Below are 18,087 nucleotides of genomic sequence, written 5' to 3'. Positions count from 1 at the left end.
GATCCTGCAGCCAAGAAATAGCTTACCAGTTGAATAAGACACTGAGCTCTAGAAGTTGTAACCACAGCACTGATGACAAAATATGACAGCTGTCTAACAAATAAGAATATGTAATTTAGTGCTGTTTCCCTTCTTCAAGTTGAAGTTTTCTGATGATTTACTAAGAAGCAACCCAACAGAAAAAAATATAGTTGACTCTCATACTCCAAACCTAGAACCAAGAATTTTAATAACCTGAAACCTCATTGCGAAGAGTCAGCAAACTTTTACTGGAAAAGGACAGAGAGGAAGTATTTTAGACCTACTGCCAAATAGACTGTTGTAACTACTCTGCTGAGGCAGAACAAAAGTAATTATAAACATGATGTTAATGAATGAGTATGTTAATGAATGAGTATGGCTGTGTTTCAATAAAACTTTATTTATAAACAGGTATGGGATGTGACCCAAGTCTAAGTCCTTCACACTGTTAGTGGAGAATATGAGAGATGAAATCAAGGCCATTTAGCTGGCCATTTAATGGGAGGCCAAGCAATTAGAATTAATGTCTTAGCTGGGCATGGTGGTCCGTTCCTGTAATCCCAGCAGCTCAGGAGGCCATGACAGGAGGATCACGAGTTCAAAGTCAGCCTCAGCAAAAGCGAGGCACTAAGCAACTCAGTGAGACCCTGTCTCTAAATTAAAAAAAAAAAAAAAAAATAGAATGCATGTCTTTTGAATCCAATCCTCTAGATCAGGTTCTGTTGTGTCACAAGATGAAAATGAAACACAAAGGAAAAATAAAGCAGAGAATGCTAAGGGTAGGCTCTCATTATGTTAAACAATTTGGTTTTAAATGAGAATTTGCTTCTTGAATGATTATATAGCTTTCAGGAAAACAAGTAAATATCATAAAACCAAACACATCAGCAAATGATAAATTAGCAGTATTTTGAAAAATGATCTTCAGAGGAAACACAATTATATACTCCATTCCTACCATCATTTCCTTGAACAGCTTATCAATCATTTCTTTTATCAACAGGACAGTATTTGCAATAATCATTACAGTAACTCATCTTAGGGGAAAATAGGTTTTTAAAAATACCATAATGAGCCACAAATACTATACTAGTCCAGCAGGCGATGATGACTTCTCATGGTGGTGTTCTGTTAGTGGATTTTTTGTTTTGTTTCTTGCTGGGAATCAAATTCAGGATCGCAAGTTCAAAGCCAGCCTCAGCTACTCAGCAAGACCCTGTCTCTAGATAAAATATAAAAAAGGGCTGGGAAAAGCATCTCTGAGCCTGCGGAGTAGACAATATGAGCAAAGCTCACCCTCCAGAGCTGAAAAGATTTATGGACAAGAAGTTATCATTGAAATTAAATGGTGGCAGACATGTTCAAGGAATATTGCGGGGATTTGATCCCTTCATGAATCTTGTAATAGATGAATGTGTGGAGATGGCAACTAGTGGACAACAGAACAATACTGGAATGGTGGTGATACGAGGAAACAGTATCATCATGTTAGAAGCCTTAGAACGAGTATAAGTAACGGCTGTTCAGCAGAGAAATCCGTGTCCTCCCTCCAGAAGCCCTGTATAACTATGACTTGAAAATTGGGTCATGTACATTTTCATATTAAACTTTTTGTTAAATAAACTTCAATAGCAAAAAAAAAAAAGGTGGGGGGCTGAGGATGTGGCTCAGTGGTTAAGCACCCCCATCCCCTGATTCAATTGCTGGTACCAAAAATTAAAAAATAAATAAATAAACTGGCAGAAATTGACTGTTTTTAGAACTCTATAAATGAACCAAAAGTCTACAGCAATAATAAAATAATCAAGAAAAACTAGCTGGATTTTGATGAAAATAGTGAGCTTTGTGTCATTTGAAATTTCCTTGATTCCTTTCCCCTTCCCCTGCTCAGCAGTAACCTTAAAAATATCACCTGGTGCGCCAGTGGTAGAGTGCTTGCCTCGTGTGTGAGGCACTGGGTTTGATCCTCAGCACCACATATAAATAATTAAATAAAATAAAGGTCCACCAACAACTAAAAAAAAAAAACTTTATCCTGGGGCTGTGGCTGCAGCTCTTGGGTAGAGAGCTTCCCTAGCAAGCACTGAGGCCCCAGGTTTGATCCCCAGCATCCCACACACAAGAAAGCAGAACAAACTTCATTCACAAAGAATTGTAAGCATTTTCTCTGACCTGCCTGGTGGCTCCCGAGAAGTCCAGCAAAAAGACTGTACTCTCTCAGGGCTAAAGTGGAGAGCTGGAGAGTATTTGCTGAAAATATTTACCAACTAACAAATAAATACATTATTTGCTGTTACATGAGGATAACAGTTGATAAGTAAAAGACTAATCCAAAAGGCTGGTAGGAAGGCTAGTGAGCAAAATGCTTTGGGGAATAAGAGTTTTGAAAAGTCCCCATGTATTCCTAGGAATCCAGAAGGCCAACTGCCTTCCCAGAATAGGCCCTGGCTCAGAGAAGACCTGAGAAGGCCCTCAGCTCTCACCAAGATGACCACCAGGCCACCTACAGCAAGGCCACCTGCAGCAGAGCTCATCTGCAAAGATGGGAGGTTCCTTTTAGTTCTAGACATTGAAGGAAAACACTTGTCTCATCACTGGCTACCCACTAAACAAATGAAACAAACTTCAGTATCACACATGACAAAGAATACAGACTTTATAAAACCAGTTTAGAAAAGTTAACAAGTAATAAATGACTATCACTATAACAAGCAGCGAAAACAAACCCTAGGAGGGGAGAACCCTCTGATTAGCCACATGTTAATGTTCAAAATGTCTGATTTTCAACAAAAATTCATGAGGTATGCAAAGAAACAAGAGGCAGTGCCCCCACAAGAAAGAAGTAATCTATATAAATAGTCCTTCTGAAAGCCCAGACACTGGACTGCCGCAGTCTGGCTGGGCACAATCAGGAGCCACTTGTCAAAAGAAACTAACTTTATTTTTAGAACCACACAAGCCAAACAAAACAGCCTCTCAGGAAAAACCCTCAGAGCCTCAACTGCCACCACCAGCTTTCCACAAGCCTCTCTCTCCCACACAAGCTTCTCTCCACCTCCCACAATCCTCCTGCTCTTGAGGCCGATTGGCTGGGTCACGTGGGCGGAGCCAAAAAAGTCCCCCAATGAGCAGCTCTGTGGTCTGAAAGGGCAGGGAAACAGCCCAATGAGCATCACTGCAGAGGAGCCAATCAGCTAGATGTTGCTGGGGCCGCTGTGAGCCAATCATCAGCCGGCAGCTGGAAGTTTGCTGGGGCCCCTTGGCTGTGGCTCTCAACACTGGACTTACTAGATAAATACTTTGAACCGGCTATTTTAAAAATGTTCAAAGCACTAAAGACACTGTTAAATAGAATAAAAAGATAAGCTGAAGATAAACTAGAAGAAAATATTTCCAAATCCAATTCTTCATTATCTTCATTAAACATTCATTGGAATCCTATGAGGTGATCAGTACCAAATTACATTAATAAGGTTTATAAAAATCCCTGCATTCAAGGAGCGACTGAAAGATTTGTTCTAAACATTATAAGTGCTCGTCATTCTATTCAACAGTAATGACAATATAATTCAGGTTTGACACTAAACGTTCAGTATCACTGCACCCTTCCTGGAGACGCTGTCACATGCGATGTTAGCGACACTGGACTTATAACTCACATTTATGCCCTACATCCCACGCATCACTAACCTGGGGAACTGGTCCTTAGAAAATTCTTTTCTTTCTTGCCCAGATTGGTCTGTGATTCCTAGGTTCAAGAGATGCCCCCGCCTCAGGCTCCCAAGCAGCTGCAACTACAGGTGTGCGCCACCTCAGAAATACATCCACGCTCCCGCACAATTCGGGGCATTTGAAAAATGGAGGCTGCTGCAATCAATCTTAATGACCACTCTTCCCAGTGTCTCCCTCCTTATGTAAAAATTGGCAGCTTTTTTTTTTGGCTAAATATCCAAATACACATTTCAACTTTATCTTTATTTATTTATTTATTTTTATGTGGTGCTGAGGATCGAACCCAGGGCTTCTCAGATGCCAGGCGAGGACTCTACCGCTGAGCCACAACCTCAGCCCCACATTTCAACTTTAAAATGCAATTTCGGGCTTGAATACATACAACTTTTATTTATCAATCATACTTCACTAAGGCTAATAAAGGTGACAAGTGGTGACATGCTCGTCTGGCATGCTCGGTGCACTGGGTTCGATCCTCATCACCACATAAAAATAAAATAAAGATGTTGTGTCCACCGAAAACTGAAAAATAAATATAAAATAATAAAATAAAATGCAATTCCACGGAGACTCAAGGGGGAAGAGCCTCTGTGCCTGTACTACTGGGGCTGTTGGAAGGGGAGTTGGGGAACCCGTGCAGTGGGCTGCGCCCACCCCATCCTTCCCCGCAGCGCCTGCCACCCTGGCATGCGGTGGCTGGGAAAGAGCCTGAGCTCAGGAGTTGAGGCCCCATGGAGGTGCTTTGCAGTCGCAGGCAAGAACATCTCCAAGGGAAGCTGTTGCAAAGGCTCCAAGCGCTGGACTTGACATTCACCTAGTACCAGGCAGCCCCAAACCCAGCACGTCTGTATTGATGGCACCAAGTGGCAAACATCTAAAACCTTTGGAACTCACATAAAAGTAAAATGTTAAGTACTATCCTGGGAGAGCATATTCTTCCTTCTCAACAGGGTGAGCCATGGGCAGAGTAGGAATTTACTTTTCAACCTTTTGTACGTAGCATCCAGGTTAGAATAGAATGTAATCTAAGCAAAAATAAAGGCTACATTACAGTATTTTTTTTAAAAGTCAAGCCTATTCTATTTGCAGGCTAAGTATTGAAAGTACATGCCAAGAGTTGTTCTGAGCTGTGGGGATTAACAATGAACAAACTGAGTCTCTACCCCATGGAACTCACATGGCTGAAAATGTACAGGTCCTGCCTGTAGCCTGTCAACTTGACCCTCTCTCCATCCTGGGAACCCCCAGTGTAATCCAGGCCCAACACCCCATCTGACAGAACTGTAGGTACTTCTCTCATGAGGTGGCCATGTAGGTACAAGATCTGCCACCCTAGCAAAGGGACTGGGGATAGATCTGAACAGACAGCTATCTATAAGTCTGCCAGACCTCTGAAGTCAATGAGCATGAGAACCCTGCCCAAAGGGGCATCCTGTGCAGGACCATGGCTGGCCAACCTTATTTTTGGCGGGGGCAGGGGGGGGGGAGCAACAGGGATTGAACTGAGGGGCACTGGACCACTGAGCCACATCCCCAGCCCTATTTTGTATTTTATTTAGAGACAGGGTCTCACTGAGTTGCTGAGCACTTGGTGAGGCTGGCTTTGAACTCAGTATCCTCCTGTCTCAACCTCCCAAGTTGCTAGGATTACAGGTGTGTGGAACCACACCCGGCCCTGGCCAACCTTCTTAGAACCTTTATTCTTGGGGAGACAAACTGCAATAAAGACAGCCAATTATTCAGGACCTTAATAAGACATGGAGGTGGACGTAATCTGACTTGATAAAAATGATGGTGTCACTAATATTAGGAGCAAGAGAGTCAATCCAACTGACAAAAGAATGTTCCCTAGTGTAGCTACATGCTGCCAGTTTCCTAGACTTACTCTTATGTCCAAATAACTTCTGAAACTACATCCTGTGTCTTTCTACTCCCTGTGTTTCCTTACAATAAGTCTCCATCAGCTGAGGCCAGCAGAACAGGCCTCTATTTCTTGCAAGCTAAAAGTATATAACTAACATATGCTGTGTGAATTTTAGTTACTTCAGTGACAGTTCACTACACCATTCATCATGTGAAGCCTGGAGACTATACAATAGCAGGGATGGAATAAAATCCATGTATAAAATTCATAATGGGACTCAAGTTTCTGCACAGCAAAATAATCAATAATGAAATGAAAAGGAAATAATCAAATGAAAAGGAAACCCATGAAACTGGAGAAAATATCTGCAAACCATATAAGAGATTAATATCTGGTAAGAGATTAATATCCAAAAAAAAAAGAATTCATAACAGCAAAAAAAAAAAAAACAACTAGATCTTAAAATGGGCAAGGGAGCTGAACAGACGTTTTTCCAAAGAAGACACATAAATGGCCAACAGGTCTATGGAAAGATTTTCAACATCATTCACTAGTCATTAGGTTTTGCAAATCAAAACCTCAGTGAGATATCATCTCTCACACCTGTTAGGATCAAAAGTCAAAAGATAAGTGTTAACAAAGATATGGAAAAAAAAGAAAACGCTTACATGTTCTTGGTATAAGGTGGGTATGTAAACTGGGTTTGATTCCAGCACCACAAAAAAAAAAAAAAAAGGTAACTAAGTGAGATGTAGATATATTAATTAGCTTGATTGCAATAGTAATCTCACAATGTCTTAAGTATGTGAAAACATTGTACACCTTGAATACATACAACTTTTATTTATCAGTCATACTTCACTAAAGCTAATAAAGGAAAAAAAATGCATGGTTAATTCTGTTTATTCTGTTTGACTAAAGGCATCACAACATGAATTACTTATGATGGGAAAATGTAGCCATCCAAATGATAAGAAATTACATTGAAATCACTCACCATCATATTCTTCAATTAGACTCAACAATTCTCACCTCCCACAGACTTCAAAAAAATCCAGTTCTTACCAAGTATTCTGGAAGTAATTAATCAGGCAATCTGAGTATAGGATCATGAACTTATGTCTTTTTGAAGCTTCCCAGTTGATTCTCATGTCCCGTCAGAATTGAGAATCCTGGTCCTATGGGCTTATTACTCAAAGTGTGGTCCAGGGTCTACGAACAGCAGCATCACCTAGAGCTTGTTAGAAATGCAAAATCTCTCTGCTCAATGCAAAAAGAACCTAATACTTCTAGCTACTTGGAAGGCTGAGGCAGGAAGATGGCTTGAGCACAGGAATTCAAGATTAGCCTGAGCAACACAGAGAAACACTGCCCACCCCATCTCAAAAACAAAGAAAAAAAGCTGGGCACAGTGATGCATGCCTGTTAACCCAACTCAGAGACTGAGGCAGGAGGATCACAAGTTCAAGGCCAGACTCAGCAACTTAGCAAGGCCCTAAGCAACTCAGTAAGACCCTGTCTCCAAATAAAATATAAAAAAAAGCTGAGGATGTGTGTGGTTCAGTGGCAAAACACCCCTGGGTTCAATCTCTGTAAAAAATTAATTTAAATAAATAAAAAGAAATGCAGGGTCTCAGGGTCTACCTGAAATCTGCTAAGACAGGATCTTCATTTTTGCAAGACCTCAGGTAACTTGGCATTATAAAGTTTAAAAGCACTGCTCAGATTTCCCATTGCTACAGAAACATGAGAAATACAACCATGTTCTAAAATGGAATACCTCAAGAAATTTTCTATGAAGAAGAAAGAGAACAGGGTGGGAGATATCTGTCTGTGACACTGAGACATTTTACATTATTAAGCATCTAGTTAAAAGTAACATTCAAATACATGTCTGCACATTTTGAAAATTTGCAGTAACAGCCCTGGCCCCACCTACAGACCACACCCCAGTCCATGGCAATAGTTACACCTGGACTGAGGAAAACAGATTTAACTTTACTCTCCAGTCGGCTTCAGTAATGTCCTCTGAGCTGGTGTGAGCTGAGGGGCCTCAACAAGTCCTTGGGAAGAAATGAAGAAACAAGCGGTGTGGTGGCAAGATAAAAAGGGAGTACTGCCACCAGCGGCCCACACTGGGGGTCTTGCAGTGCCCCGGGAACACCTCTGTACTAGCTTCCAGGACAGTTTGGAAATGGTGATATTTATTGCCAGAAAAACTCACTTTTTACTTCTTGCGCAAACATTTTCTGTGCCCATTGTTCTTAATCAGGACTCAGAGAAAAGCATTTAGCTAATCGTCCAGTGCAGTGATACTTGGATTAAAGTATCTCCTGGAAACAAAGTTCCAATAAAATCAAGGCAGCCGTACTGAGAACAGATGAACTCTGGACTCAGAGCACCAGGCCTGGCTTCTATTTACAAGCTCCTGCTTCACTGCCTCAGAGCAGGGACAAAAATCACCTCCCTTCACAGCTTCTATGTGTTCTTGACTAAGCTGGCACTAGGCAAAATAACAAAAGCAGAAAAACGTTTCCAGATTCCACAGTGTTCCGTTTTGGTATCCTTCAGTGTCCAAGGATAACCATGACCTCCTTCCAAAACTACACATCACACACATAAACCTTAAGTTTACAAACATGTTCCCCATAATGAACCTCTAGAAGAACCAGAGAACCAATAATCTCCATTTAAAAGATGCAACAAAAAATACAGGAGAGCGGCTCGTAAAACCAGAGTGTCTTGTCCAAGGTCAAATGATTATTTAGTGAACCTCATTTTTAAACAGTACACTACAGCTTAGTAGAAGGGGAGGGAGACAGTAAGATCCAGTTGGAATCTCTCAGTTAGGAACTGCCATGGGCTGGCAATTAGAGAGGCTTAAGCTAACAGTGACTTTAACAAGAGGGTCTTTTCCCTCCAATACAGGAAGGCGCAGGCAGTCGAGAGTTCCTGTGGTGGCTCCACCATCACTCTGTTCTGCCGTGCCCCCTCTGCACTTGGTTTCCATCCTCAAGGTAACTCCATGGCCCAGGGCGGCTAGTGAACTACACATCCTTCTCCCTGGGGTGCTACAGTTTGCATTTTGAAGGTTTGCATTTTGAGTGTCCATGTGTTGAACAGCCTGTGGCACCACCGGAGGTGTGTGGAGGTGGTGGACCCTTTAGGAGGCAGGGTGGAGTGGGAGGAACCTAGGTCCCTGGTTCAAAGGGATGGGGACCACAGCGCCTTCCTTCTTTCTTGGCTTCTGGCCAACTTGTGGAGGGCAGCTTCCTCGGCCACCCAGTCCCATCCAGGAGGTACTATCTTGCCACAAGGCCAAGCAACCATGGAAGAAAACCAGGAACCAAAATAAATCTTTCCTCTTTATATATGGATTATCCCAGGTATTGTGTCACATAATGGAAGGCTGGCTAACACATTGTAGGAGGGGGAAGAAAGGTAAGAAGGAAGAAGGAGGAGAAAGAAAGAGAGAGAGAGAGAAAGAAGAAAGAGGAAGGGAGGGAGGAAGGCAGGAAGGAAGGAAGAAAAGGAGTATTCTGCTAGGCCAGGTGATGCATATCTGTAATCCCAGCAACTCAGGAGGCTAAGGCAGGAAGGATGTAAGTTCAAGGCCAGCCCTGGTAACTTAAGTCTCCAAATAATAAATAAAAAGGGCTGGAGATACAGCTCAGAGGTAGAACGCGCCTGGCTTCAATCCCCAGTACAGCAGAGAGTTAGATAATTTAAGGTCACATAGTTAGCAAGAAGCCAAGAAATGAGCCAAGAAAGTCTAACTCACTTAGGCTAACTCCATCGGATAGTAACCGCAGACCACTTACTCTTACTTACCCTCTTTAAATTGTTCTACTCTAACTGTCCCTAACTCTACAGTGTTCCGTTCTTTAAAAGCAACAGACTGATTAAACAGGTCTTCTTAAAGAATTTGGTAAGTGCAGGTGGGGTTTTTTGTTTGTTTGTGAGACAGGGTCTCACTGTGTTGCTCGGGCTGGCTTTGAACTCCTAGACTCAAGTGACACTCTTGCCTCAAGCCTCCTCAAGTAGCTGTGTAGTACAGATTTTTAAACAGTGTGTAAATATTCTATGGGACTTGAAATAACTTTCTCAAAATAAGTTAGACAACTATGGAATTCTAGCAATTAAAAAATAAATGATTAAAAAAATTTTCTGTGCTAGTGGCACAGAAGAACAGTGGTTTAAAACAGAGCCACCAGCTCTGGGGAAAATACAGCCTGGCATGCTATATGAATCAATGAAAAGAAACTGCCTTGTGATTTGCGATGTACAATATAGGTAACTGAGTTTTAGCTCTACCTAGTTGTGTAACTTTAGAAGAAGTCTTCTAACATTTCTTTCTTTTTTTTTTTTTTTTAGAGAGGATTTTTTTAAATATTTATTTATTTTTTTAGTTTTCAGTGGACACAACATCTTTGTTTGTATGTGGTGCTAAGGATTGAACCCGGGCCGCACGCATGCCAGGCGAGCGTGCTACCGCTTGAGCCACATCCCCAGCCCAGTCTTCTAACATTTCTAAGTCTCAGTTTACTCATCTTTCAAATAGGCATTATAGTTCAACCCCCACCATTACCAAAAAAAATAAAAGAGGATAAAACTTACCCTCTTCCCTCTCAAGTTGTTGAAAGAATCAAATTAAATGAAGTTATGAAAGCCCTTTCTAAACAGAAAAGCACTTGATAAATGTAAAGAATTTCTAAAATATAGCAAGCAGCCTGCTGGCATAAACATGTGGCACATAATAGTAAATGACTTTTATTAGCGGTCAGTGTGATAACTCAGAAGAACACTGACTTTTACTTTAAACTGACCTGGTTTCAAACACCCATTCTACCACTGACTAGTTGAGGGACCTTGGGGCAAACTGCTTAAATATTTCTGAGCCTCAGTTTTTCAATATAATAAGGAAAATAACATCCACCTCACAGAGGATAACAGATAAGCAGTACCTGGCACACGGTGAACACAAGGATTCTGTGACCTTGTTCTGATGACATTCAAGGTATCTTACTTACAGTACACCCGATGACAGTTCTAGATGATCCTTGATTTACAAGGGGTTATGTCCAGATAAACCTTTCAAAATATCTTAAGTCGAAAATGCACTTAACATACCTCATTTACCAAACTTCCAAGCTCAACCACACAGCAAACCTTGGAACGTGGGTTGTTTCCATCATGTTCTGAGGCTGGCTGAGAGCTGTGCTTGCTGGGCTGCCCCACGCTACACTGCAAAGAGGCTCCTACCACACATGGCCAGCCCAGGAAAGGTCCAAATACAAAATTTCCAATATGATCTCTACTGAAGGCCTATCACTTTCATACCATTATAAAAGTAAAATATTATTAAGTCAAGGACCATCTGGAAATTATTCCTTTCAGGGTTTATTAGAAACATAGCAAAATAAAAAAAGAGGAAAGTTGGGGATGTTAGCTCAGTGGTAGAGGGACTACCTGGCACTCAAGAGGCCAAGATCCCTAGCTCTGCCAAACAAACAAATAAAAGACCCTAGCCGGGCACAGCGGTGCACACCTGTAATCCCAGCAGCTCAGGAGGCCAAGGCAGGAGTATGGTGAGTTCAAAGCCAGCCTCAGCAAGGGTAAGGCACTGAGCAACCCAGTGAGACCCTGTTTCTAAATAAAATACAAAATAGAGCTAGGGATGTGGCTCAGTGGTCTATTTCCACTGGGTTCAATCCTCCACCCCCCAAACACACACACACACACATACACACACACAGAAAATTTGTTCAGGATGCATTAGGCCCTGTTATACGCCTACCATTCTTCCAGTTGTTTGGGGAAAGGCCCAGAATTTTGTGTACCTGCCCACTAAAGAAACAGTATAAGATGTTGTAAGTAAGAAAGAGGTTCTCAAACCTGCTTGAGAGTCTGAGGAAAGCTATGGCTACATGTCCTCATGGAAAGTTACAAATTTGGGGGCAACAATTAAAGAGGTAGAGGAGAATATTTTCATGACCTTATAGTAGTAGGAATACCACTCTTAACTGGAAAGGGGAGGTGGGAAGGACACAAATTATAAAGAAAAAGACTCATAACTTCATCTACATTGAAAAGAGGAAATGTCATGTCAAAAGAAACCATAAAGAAATGTGGGGCTGGAGTTGTGGCTCAGTGGCAGAGTGCTTGACTGGCATGTGAGAGGCCCTGGGTTCAATCCTCAGCACCACATATAAATAAATAAATAAATAAGAGCCATTGACAACTAAAAAATATTTTTAAAAAAGAAAATGAAAAAATAAGACACAGTGTACAAGATATCTGTGATATACATAACCAACAAAAGTTGAGACTCCTCATTAAATAAAGAACTCTAACAAATCAATAAAAATTAATAGCCAGGCATGGTGGTGTATGCCTATAATCCCAGAGACAGGAGGCTGAGACAAGAGGATCAAAAGTTCAAGACCAGCCTCAGAAATTTAGCAAGGCTCTGTCTCAAAAAAACTAAAAAGGGCTGGGGATATAGCTCAGTGGGAAAGTGCCCCTGGGTTCAACCCCTAGTACCCCAGAATAAAATTACACAAAGCATGGTATATTTATACAATAAAAAAAAAAAAAAAAAACAGGGCTAGGTTGTAGCTCAGTGGTAGAGTACTTGCCTAGCACATGTGAGGCACTGAGTTCAATCCTTGGCACCAATAATAAAAATAAGAAAATAGTACTGTATCCATCTACAACTAAAAACAAAAACAAAACACAACAGAGAAACTACAGCTACACACAACAAAATAAATCAGGCAATGTTAATTAAAAAAAAAAAAAAAAAAGACACTCAGTCTGAACCAGTGATATAAGTATAAACAACCTCATCAGTAGACTTTATCCTCCCTTCTCTTCCTTCTTCCCCGTAAGCTGTGTGGGTAGGGTGACTATAAACCCTGATCTGTCTGAGACGAAGGAATTTCCTGGGATAGAGTTGTTCTGTTTTTTGTTTTTTCAATGCTGGGGCCTCCTGAATGCTAAGCAGCTGCTTTGCCACTGATCAGCACCCACGTCAATTACTGTACAGTTCTGGAAGTCAAAATTCCAAAATGCATCTCCCTAGGCTGCAGTCAAATGTTGGGAGGGCTGTGGTCCTCTGGGGATTCTAGCTTCTCGGAAGTTCTCTGAGAATCTCTTGAATCTTCTGAGATCCTTGGAGAGAAACTATTCCAGGTTCCAGAGGCATCATCTTCTTCTGTGTACTTCTGTGAGTGGCACTGAAGATGGAACCCAAGGCTAGGCAAGTGCTCACCACTGAGCAACCTCCTCAGTCCTTTTGAAATTTTTTTTTTGAAACAGGATCTGGCTAAGCTCCCTCGGCTGGCCTGGAAGTTGTGAACCTCTTCCTCAGCCTCCCAGCAGCTGGTGTTACAGGTGTACATTACCATGCCTGACCAGAGACTTCAATTTGAAAAGCTAGGACAATCCCCAGAAAAGTAGAAAAAGTTGATTGCCCTAACTTCCACTTCCCCCGACCCTCCACTTCTTCCCTTGGCTAATATAAACCAGCACTAATACAGTGCTAACACCAAACTTAAGATAGAGATAAAGAACATTCAATCAATAACACAAAGAAGAAAATCAAGAACAAGTTGATTACAAAGGCCAGCCCACATAAATCAATCATAAAATCCTTTAAGCTGAGAAAACCCACAATGGGAACTAAGCCCTATGAGCTCATTGGTGGTGATCTCTGTGCTTATCACATTGTTTTTCAACTGATCTGTTGAAAAGGACAAATTATCTGGAGGAACTATTTTTTTAGAATTTAAGATTCAATGCTGGAGTGTGATTTCTCTTAATTTACAAGGGGTTTACCAAGAGCATTGCCCTTCTGAACCAGCAGCATCAATACCACCAGAGAATATGTTAAAAATAAAAATTCTTGGGCCCTACCCCAAACCAAGTGAGTCAGAGACTCTAGGGATGGGGGTCAGCAATCTGTTCATACAACCCCTTTAGGCAATTCTGACGCAGGCAGCAAGTTTGTGCACCACTGGATTAGTATACCCACATCCTCTCTGCCTTATTTGTGGTTGACACTCAATGGATTAAAAGACAACACCAAGAATTCAGTACAGCCCTCCATCAACAGTAAATATTTCACATGGTACCAGATTCAGGACAGCTTAGCAATAATAGTACATGAAACTCCAGCAATGCTATACTCTCTGCTCCCCACTTACCTTTCCTATATCTATCTGCTCATACATTAATTTCATGAATCATGAATTACTACAGAATTAGCCTTCACTGAACTGACCCTCAACATCTGGCAGTGCCTGCAATTCTGCAAAATTTCAATTGAGATATTTTATTACTTTAAATGCTGGGAAAACAGAGCTGGGGATATGGCTTATGTAGGATGCAGGCTCAGCATGTACAAGGCCCTGGGACAGAGTATCCCCTGCATCCAAAAAAATAAAGAATAAATAAATAAATAAATAAATAAATAAAGCCAGGAAAATGAAACAAATACATCGTATGATGAAGGTAAGCACCAAATCAATGATCACAATTATCACCCTAGATTTAAAAAATAATGACTACCCAAATCTAATTTTCTTAACAGCATTTAAAAAACACTTTATCTCCCAAGGATCCCTACAAAGACTGTATGTGATCAGACCCAACCTGGAGCTCTTAGCTGTGGAAACAGACATTTATGCTCTGCTGGGTTAATAAAAATGATGGTCAACTCAAAACAACAACAAAAAACAAAACAAAACAAAAAAAAACATGGTACTAAAGAATCCATACAGGATGATTCAACTTCTGTGAAATTGTAAAATAAGTAAAACTAATATTAATTAGGGTGCATATGTCTGAAGCAAAACCATATAAAGGAGATACCAGTCACAATGATAAAAAATAAAATAAAATATAAGGCTGGGAACATAACCTGATCCTGGAGTGCTTGCCTAGCATCCATACAGCCCAGCATTCCATGCCCAGCCCAGCAAGAGGGAAAAAAAACAGAAAAAAGTGATTACTCTGTAGGAGAGGGAAGAGACTCTGTCTGGGAAGGATGGGAGTCTGCTTCCAAGGAACTGATAATATTCTAAATCTTACCACAGCAAAGGTTACAAGTGTTTTTACTTTATAATTTACCAGATTTATATGCTCTTCCATACGTGTTTTGCAAAAATAAACACATGCATTTCTACAACCACACATAATTTAGCAGGCTGAGGATGAGTTCATAGGCTCCCTCAAGTTCACATAACCCAGGTCTATGGTATCAAGTTATGTGAGATCAAAGAAAATCTTTAGCTTATAAAGCAATGGGAGAGCTTTGGCACATGCCTATAATCAACTTAGTGAGGCCCTAAGCAATTCAGTGAGGGATGGTGGGGGGGGGGAGGCTGGGAATGTGGCTCAGGGGTAGAGCGCTCGTCTAGCACATGTGGGGCCCTGGGTTCGATCCTCAGCACCACATAAAAATAAATAGAGGTATTGTGTCCAACTACAACTAGAAAATAAATATATATTTTTTAAAAAAGGGATGGTGGGGACTGGGGTTGTGGCTCAGCAGTACAGCACTCACCTAGCATGTGCAAGGTGCTGGGTTCAATCCTCAGCACCGCATAAAAATAAATAAATAAAATAAAGGTATTGTGTCCAACCAGAACTAAAAACAATATATATATATATATATATATATATATATATATATATATATATATATACATATCTCAGTGGTTAAGTGCTCTTGGGTTCAATCTCTGGTACCAAAAGAATAAAAGAGGGGCTGGGGATGTGGCTCAAGTGGTAGCGCGCTCGCCTGGCATGCGTGTGGCCCGGGTTCGATCCTCAGCACCACATACAAACAAAGATGTTGTGTCCGCCGAAAACTAAAAAATAAACACTAAAAATTTCTCTCTCTTTCTCTCACTCACTCTTTCTTTAAAAAAAAAAAAAAAGAATAAAAGAAAGCAATGGGAGGCCAGGTGCAGTATTACAGACCTATAAACCCAGTCAGTGATTCCGGAAACTGAGGCAGGAGGATCACAAGTTCAAGGACAGCCTCAACAACCCAGCAAGTCCATCTCAAAAATAAAACAAGTAAAAAGGGCTGAGGTATGTGGCTCAGCACTTGAGTGCCCCTGGGTTTTATATTTTCCATACCACAAAAAAATAAAATAAAGCATTATGGGAGGTGGAAGAAGCTTTGAGAGCAGGAAAAGTGAAAGAAGCAAAGCAAACATTAAGCCTCTGGATCAGTTCAAATTCTTACTTGGAGAAAAGAAACACCTACAACAGGCATAGCTCACATATGCCCAAGCTTGGTAAGGAATGCAATAGTGTTGAGAAAAGCATGTTAACTAATGAGGGTAGAGAGAAGTACAGCTTGTAAAGACATGTAAACTATTAAATAATTTATCTCTAAAGAAATAAATCCAAAACTACAAGTTTTATCCACCACCTACTCCAGAATATTGCTGTCCTCTCAGCCCTCCTGTGAATAAAGGGCTTGAAGTGGTAAGAAAACTGCAAACACCAATATAAGAGAGCAAAAAGTATACAACCTCCTGTCTTAGCAAAACATTATCAAAGAAGCCAGCCTTGGGGAAATTATGGAACTGACAAAAAGTTACAAAAAGGCATTTCCACCAGCCTTGGAATAAATACACACATTGCAACTAAATGATAAACACATATCTGGATGTTTCTAGTTTGAATTCCAATACAGCTCTCCTCCACCTTACAGTTCCTGAAAAGAATGAAGGTTTTGCTGAAGGTAACAGGAATCCAAGATAAGCCTACACTGATGAAATAAGTAATTCAATGGAGGTGCATTTTTGTCGTGTTTTCGTTGTACCCTTAAAGAAATATTTACTTATATCCAGCAATTACTCATTTATTTCACCAGATTTGGGTTTATACCGAACAAAACTATCGATCATTTTCAAAACAATTGGTGTTCCTGTAGACCATCAAATGCCTTATTTTGAAGAAAGGTCCAAGTAATGGACATAAGGAATTATTGTTAAGTTTCCAAGATTCTCCCCAGGGCATCAAATGGACCACTTCTTCATGTTCTGCTCAAGTTCTTTCCTTTCATCCCATTTCCTACCCTCCATTTTCTCCCACTGGCCCATTGGCTTCTTCAGTTGACCAGTTTCTCTGGCTGGTTAAGGAAGCCACCTTGAGGCGCTTCTCTGCTGGGAGTGTACATCAGACTCCACTTTCCAAAGAGGCTCCCAAGGAATCCTTGTCTGACTCTTTCTTGCTCCCTTCCTCTCCCTCCTTTGTAGTCACTCCCCCAAGTTTGCTCTTCCCTCTACTTCTCAGATAACTCTGGTTACCCAGTTGGAACCAAAGACCAAAGAATTTCCTCTTCATTATGTTTGACTGAAAAGCCGCCCCAGGAAGAGGGAAGGGGTGTGGATCCACACTTATTCACTCTTCCACTTAAGCGCCAAACTACTTGACCCGTGCCGCTTTTGTACACCCCAAAACACAAGTCCATAAAAGAAATTCTAGGCCCAGAGGGGATCCTCTGTCCAAATGAATTGCCTTTAGGAGTGCTATACTCGGGACTTCTCTTTACTGCGGGGTGGGTAACTCCAAAGCAGGTCCTGCAGAAAACTGGAGAGCTCGCGGTGGGGGAGGGTGGGGGCCAGAGGTCCGAAGTTCAAGGGGCACCGAAACAAGACCTGACTCAGTTCGAGCACGTGGTTTGACCTAGTAGAGGTGGCGCTGGCGAAGCCCCTGGGAGGGGTCGTGGTCCACCGAGAGGGCCAGACCCAGTGAGTCCTCCTCTGGCCTCTGACTCACCCAGAGATAAGTAATCACTCGGGCCACAAAACGAGCCAGCAGCTCGTGGACTTCGTTTACACGGAAATTTTGGAGCTTGGGCTCCAAGAGCACTAGCAGGTAGAGACCGGTTTAAATGTGCCCCGGCTCAGCCCCAGAAGGAGGATGTGGATGGATAGGCCACTCGCCCTCCCTCTCGCGTCCGAGAGTTAAAAGGTGCCGCTCCCACCCAGGCGGGTGAGGGCAGCGCAGCCGTCCGGGACAGGACCCGAGTGGCCCTGGAGCGCTCCGTCCCCGCCGTCCAGCCCCGCGCCCCGCGTCTCTCACCTGCGGCCGGGTGGCCCGAGAGCGCACGGCCCCGGGCGCGGCGCGGGCCCCCAACCTCGCGGCGCTCGCGCAGCTCTTCCTCCTCGTCCTCCCGCCGCCGGCCCTCAGCCATGGGCGAGACGCGGAGGCGCAGCCGGGGACGGCAGGCGAGCAGCGGCCCCGGCGCCCGGTCCGCTGGCACCGGGTGCCCCTGGCCGGCGCCCTCTGGGCAGGAAAGCGGCCCCAGGAGAGGAGGTGGGGGCGGCGGCTGAAGGAACCGCCACCTCCGCGAACTCCACCTGCAGCCGGAGGGGGAGCTGCCCGGCGCGGGCCGAGCCGAGTTCCCCGCCTCCTCGCCGCACACCGGCGGCCTCCTCCCTCCC

At 42.5% G+C, this 18,087-nt stretch overlaps 2 protein-coding genes across 4 annotated transcripts in view; one reads left to right on the top strand and one right to left on the bottom strand.

The window, feature by feature from the left end:
• The window catches only part of Sh3d19 (SH3 domain containing 19), a 181,970-nt gene extending 163,883 nt beyond the window's left edge, over positions 1–18,087 (bottom strand). The window contains exon 1 of one of the 3 annotated variants that reach the window (XM_058583919.1): positions 17,726–18,087. In XM_058583919.1, coding sequence (XP_058439902.1) covers positions 17,726–17,837 — 112 coding nt within the window. In that variant the 5' untranslated portion in view covers positions 17,838–18,087. The remainder of the gene's footprint in view (positions 1–17,725) is intronic. The other 2 variants (XM_058583918.1, XM_058583921.1) reach the window with 2 other exon arrangements.
• LOC124102498 (small nuclear ribonucleoprotein G-like) lies at positions 1,288–1,660 on the top strand. Its single transcript, XM_046458833.2, has one exon. The coding sequence runs from the start codon at positions 1,303–1,305 to the stop codon at positions 1,531–1,533; it is 231 nt and encodes a 76-aa protein (XP_046314789.1). The 5' UTR covers positions 1,288–1,302; the 3' UTR covers positions 1,534–1,660.

This window comes from Marmota monax, unplaced genomic scaffold (assembly GCF_021218885.2).
Source record: "Marmota monax isolate L192 unplaced genomic scaffold, Marmota_monax_Labrador192_F-V1.1 WCK01_AAM20220418_F8-fsc00002, whole genome shotgun sequence".
Taxonomy (NCBI): Eukaryota; Metazoa; Chordata; class Mammalia; order Rodentia; family Sciuridae; genus Marmota; species Marmota monax.
Note: the sequence above shows the minus strand (reverse complement) of the source record. Positions and strands in the feature narration are given on the sequence as shown.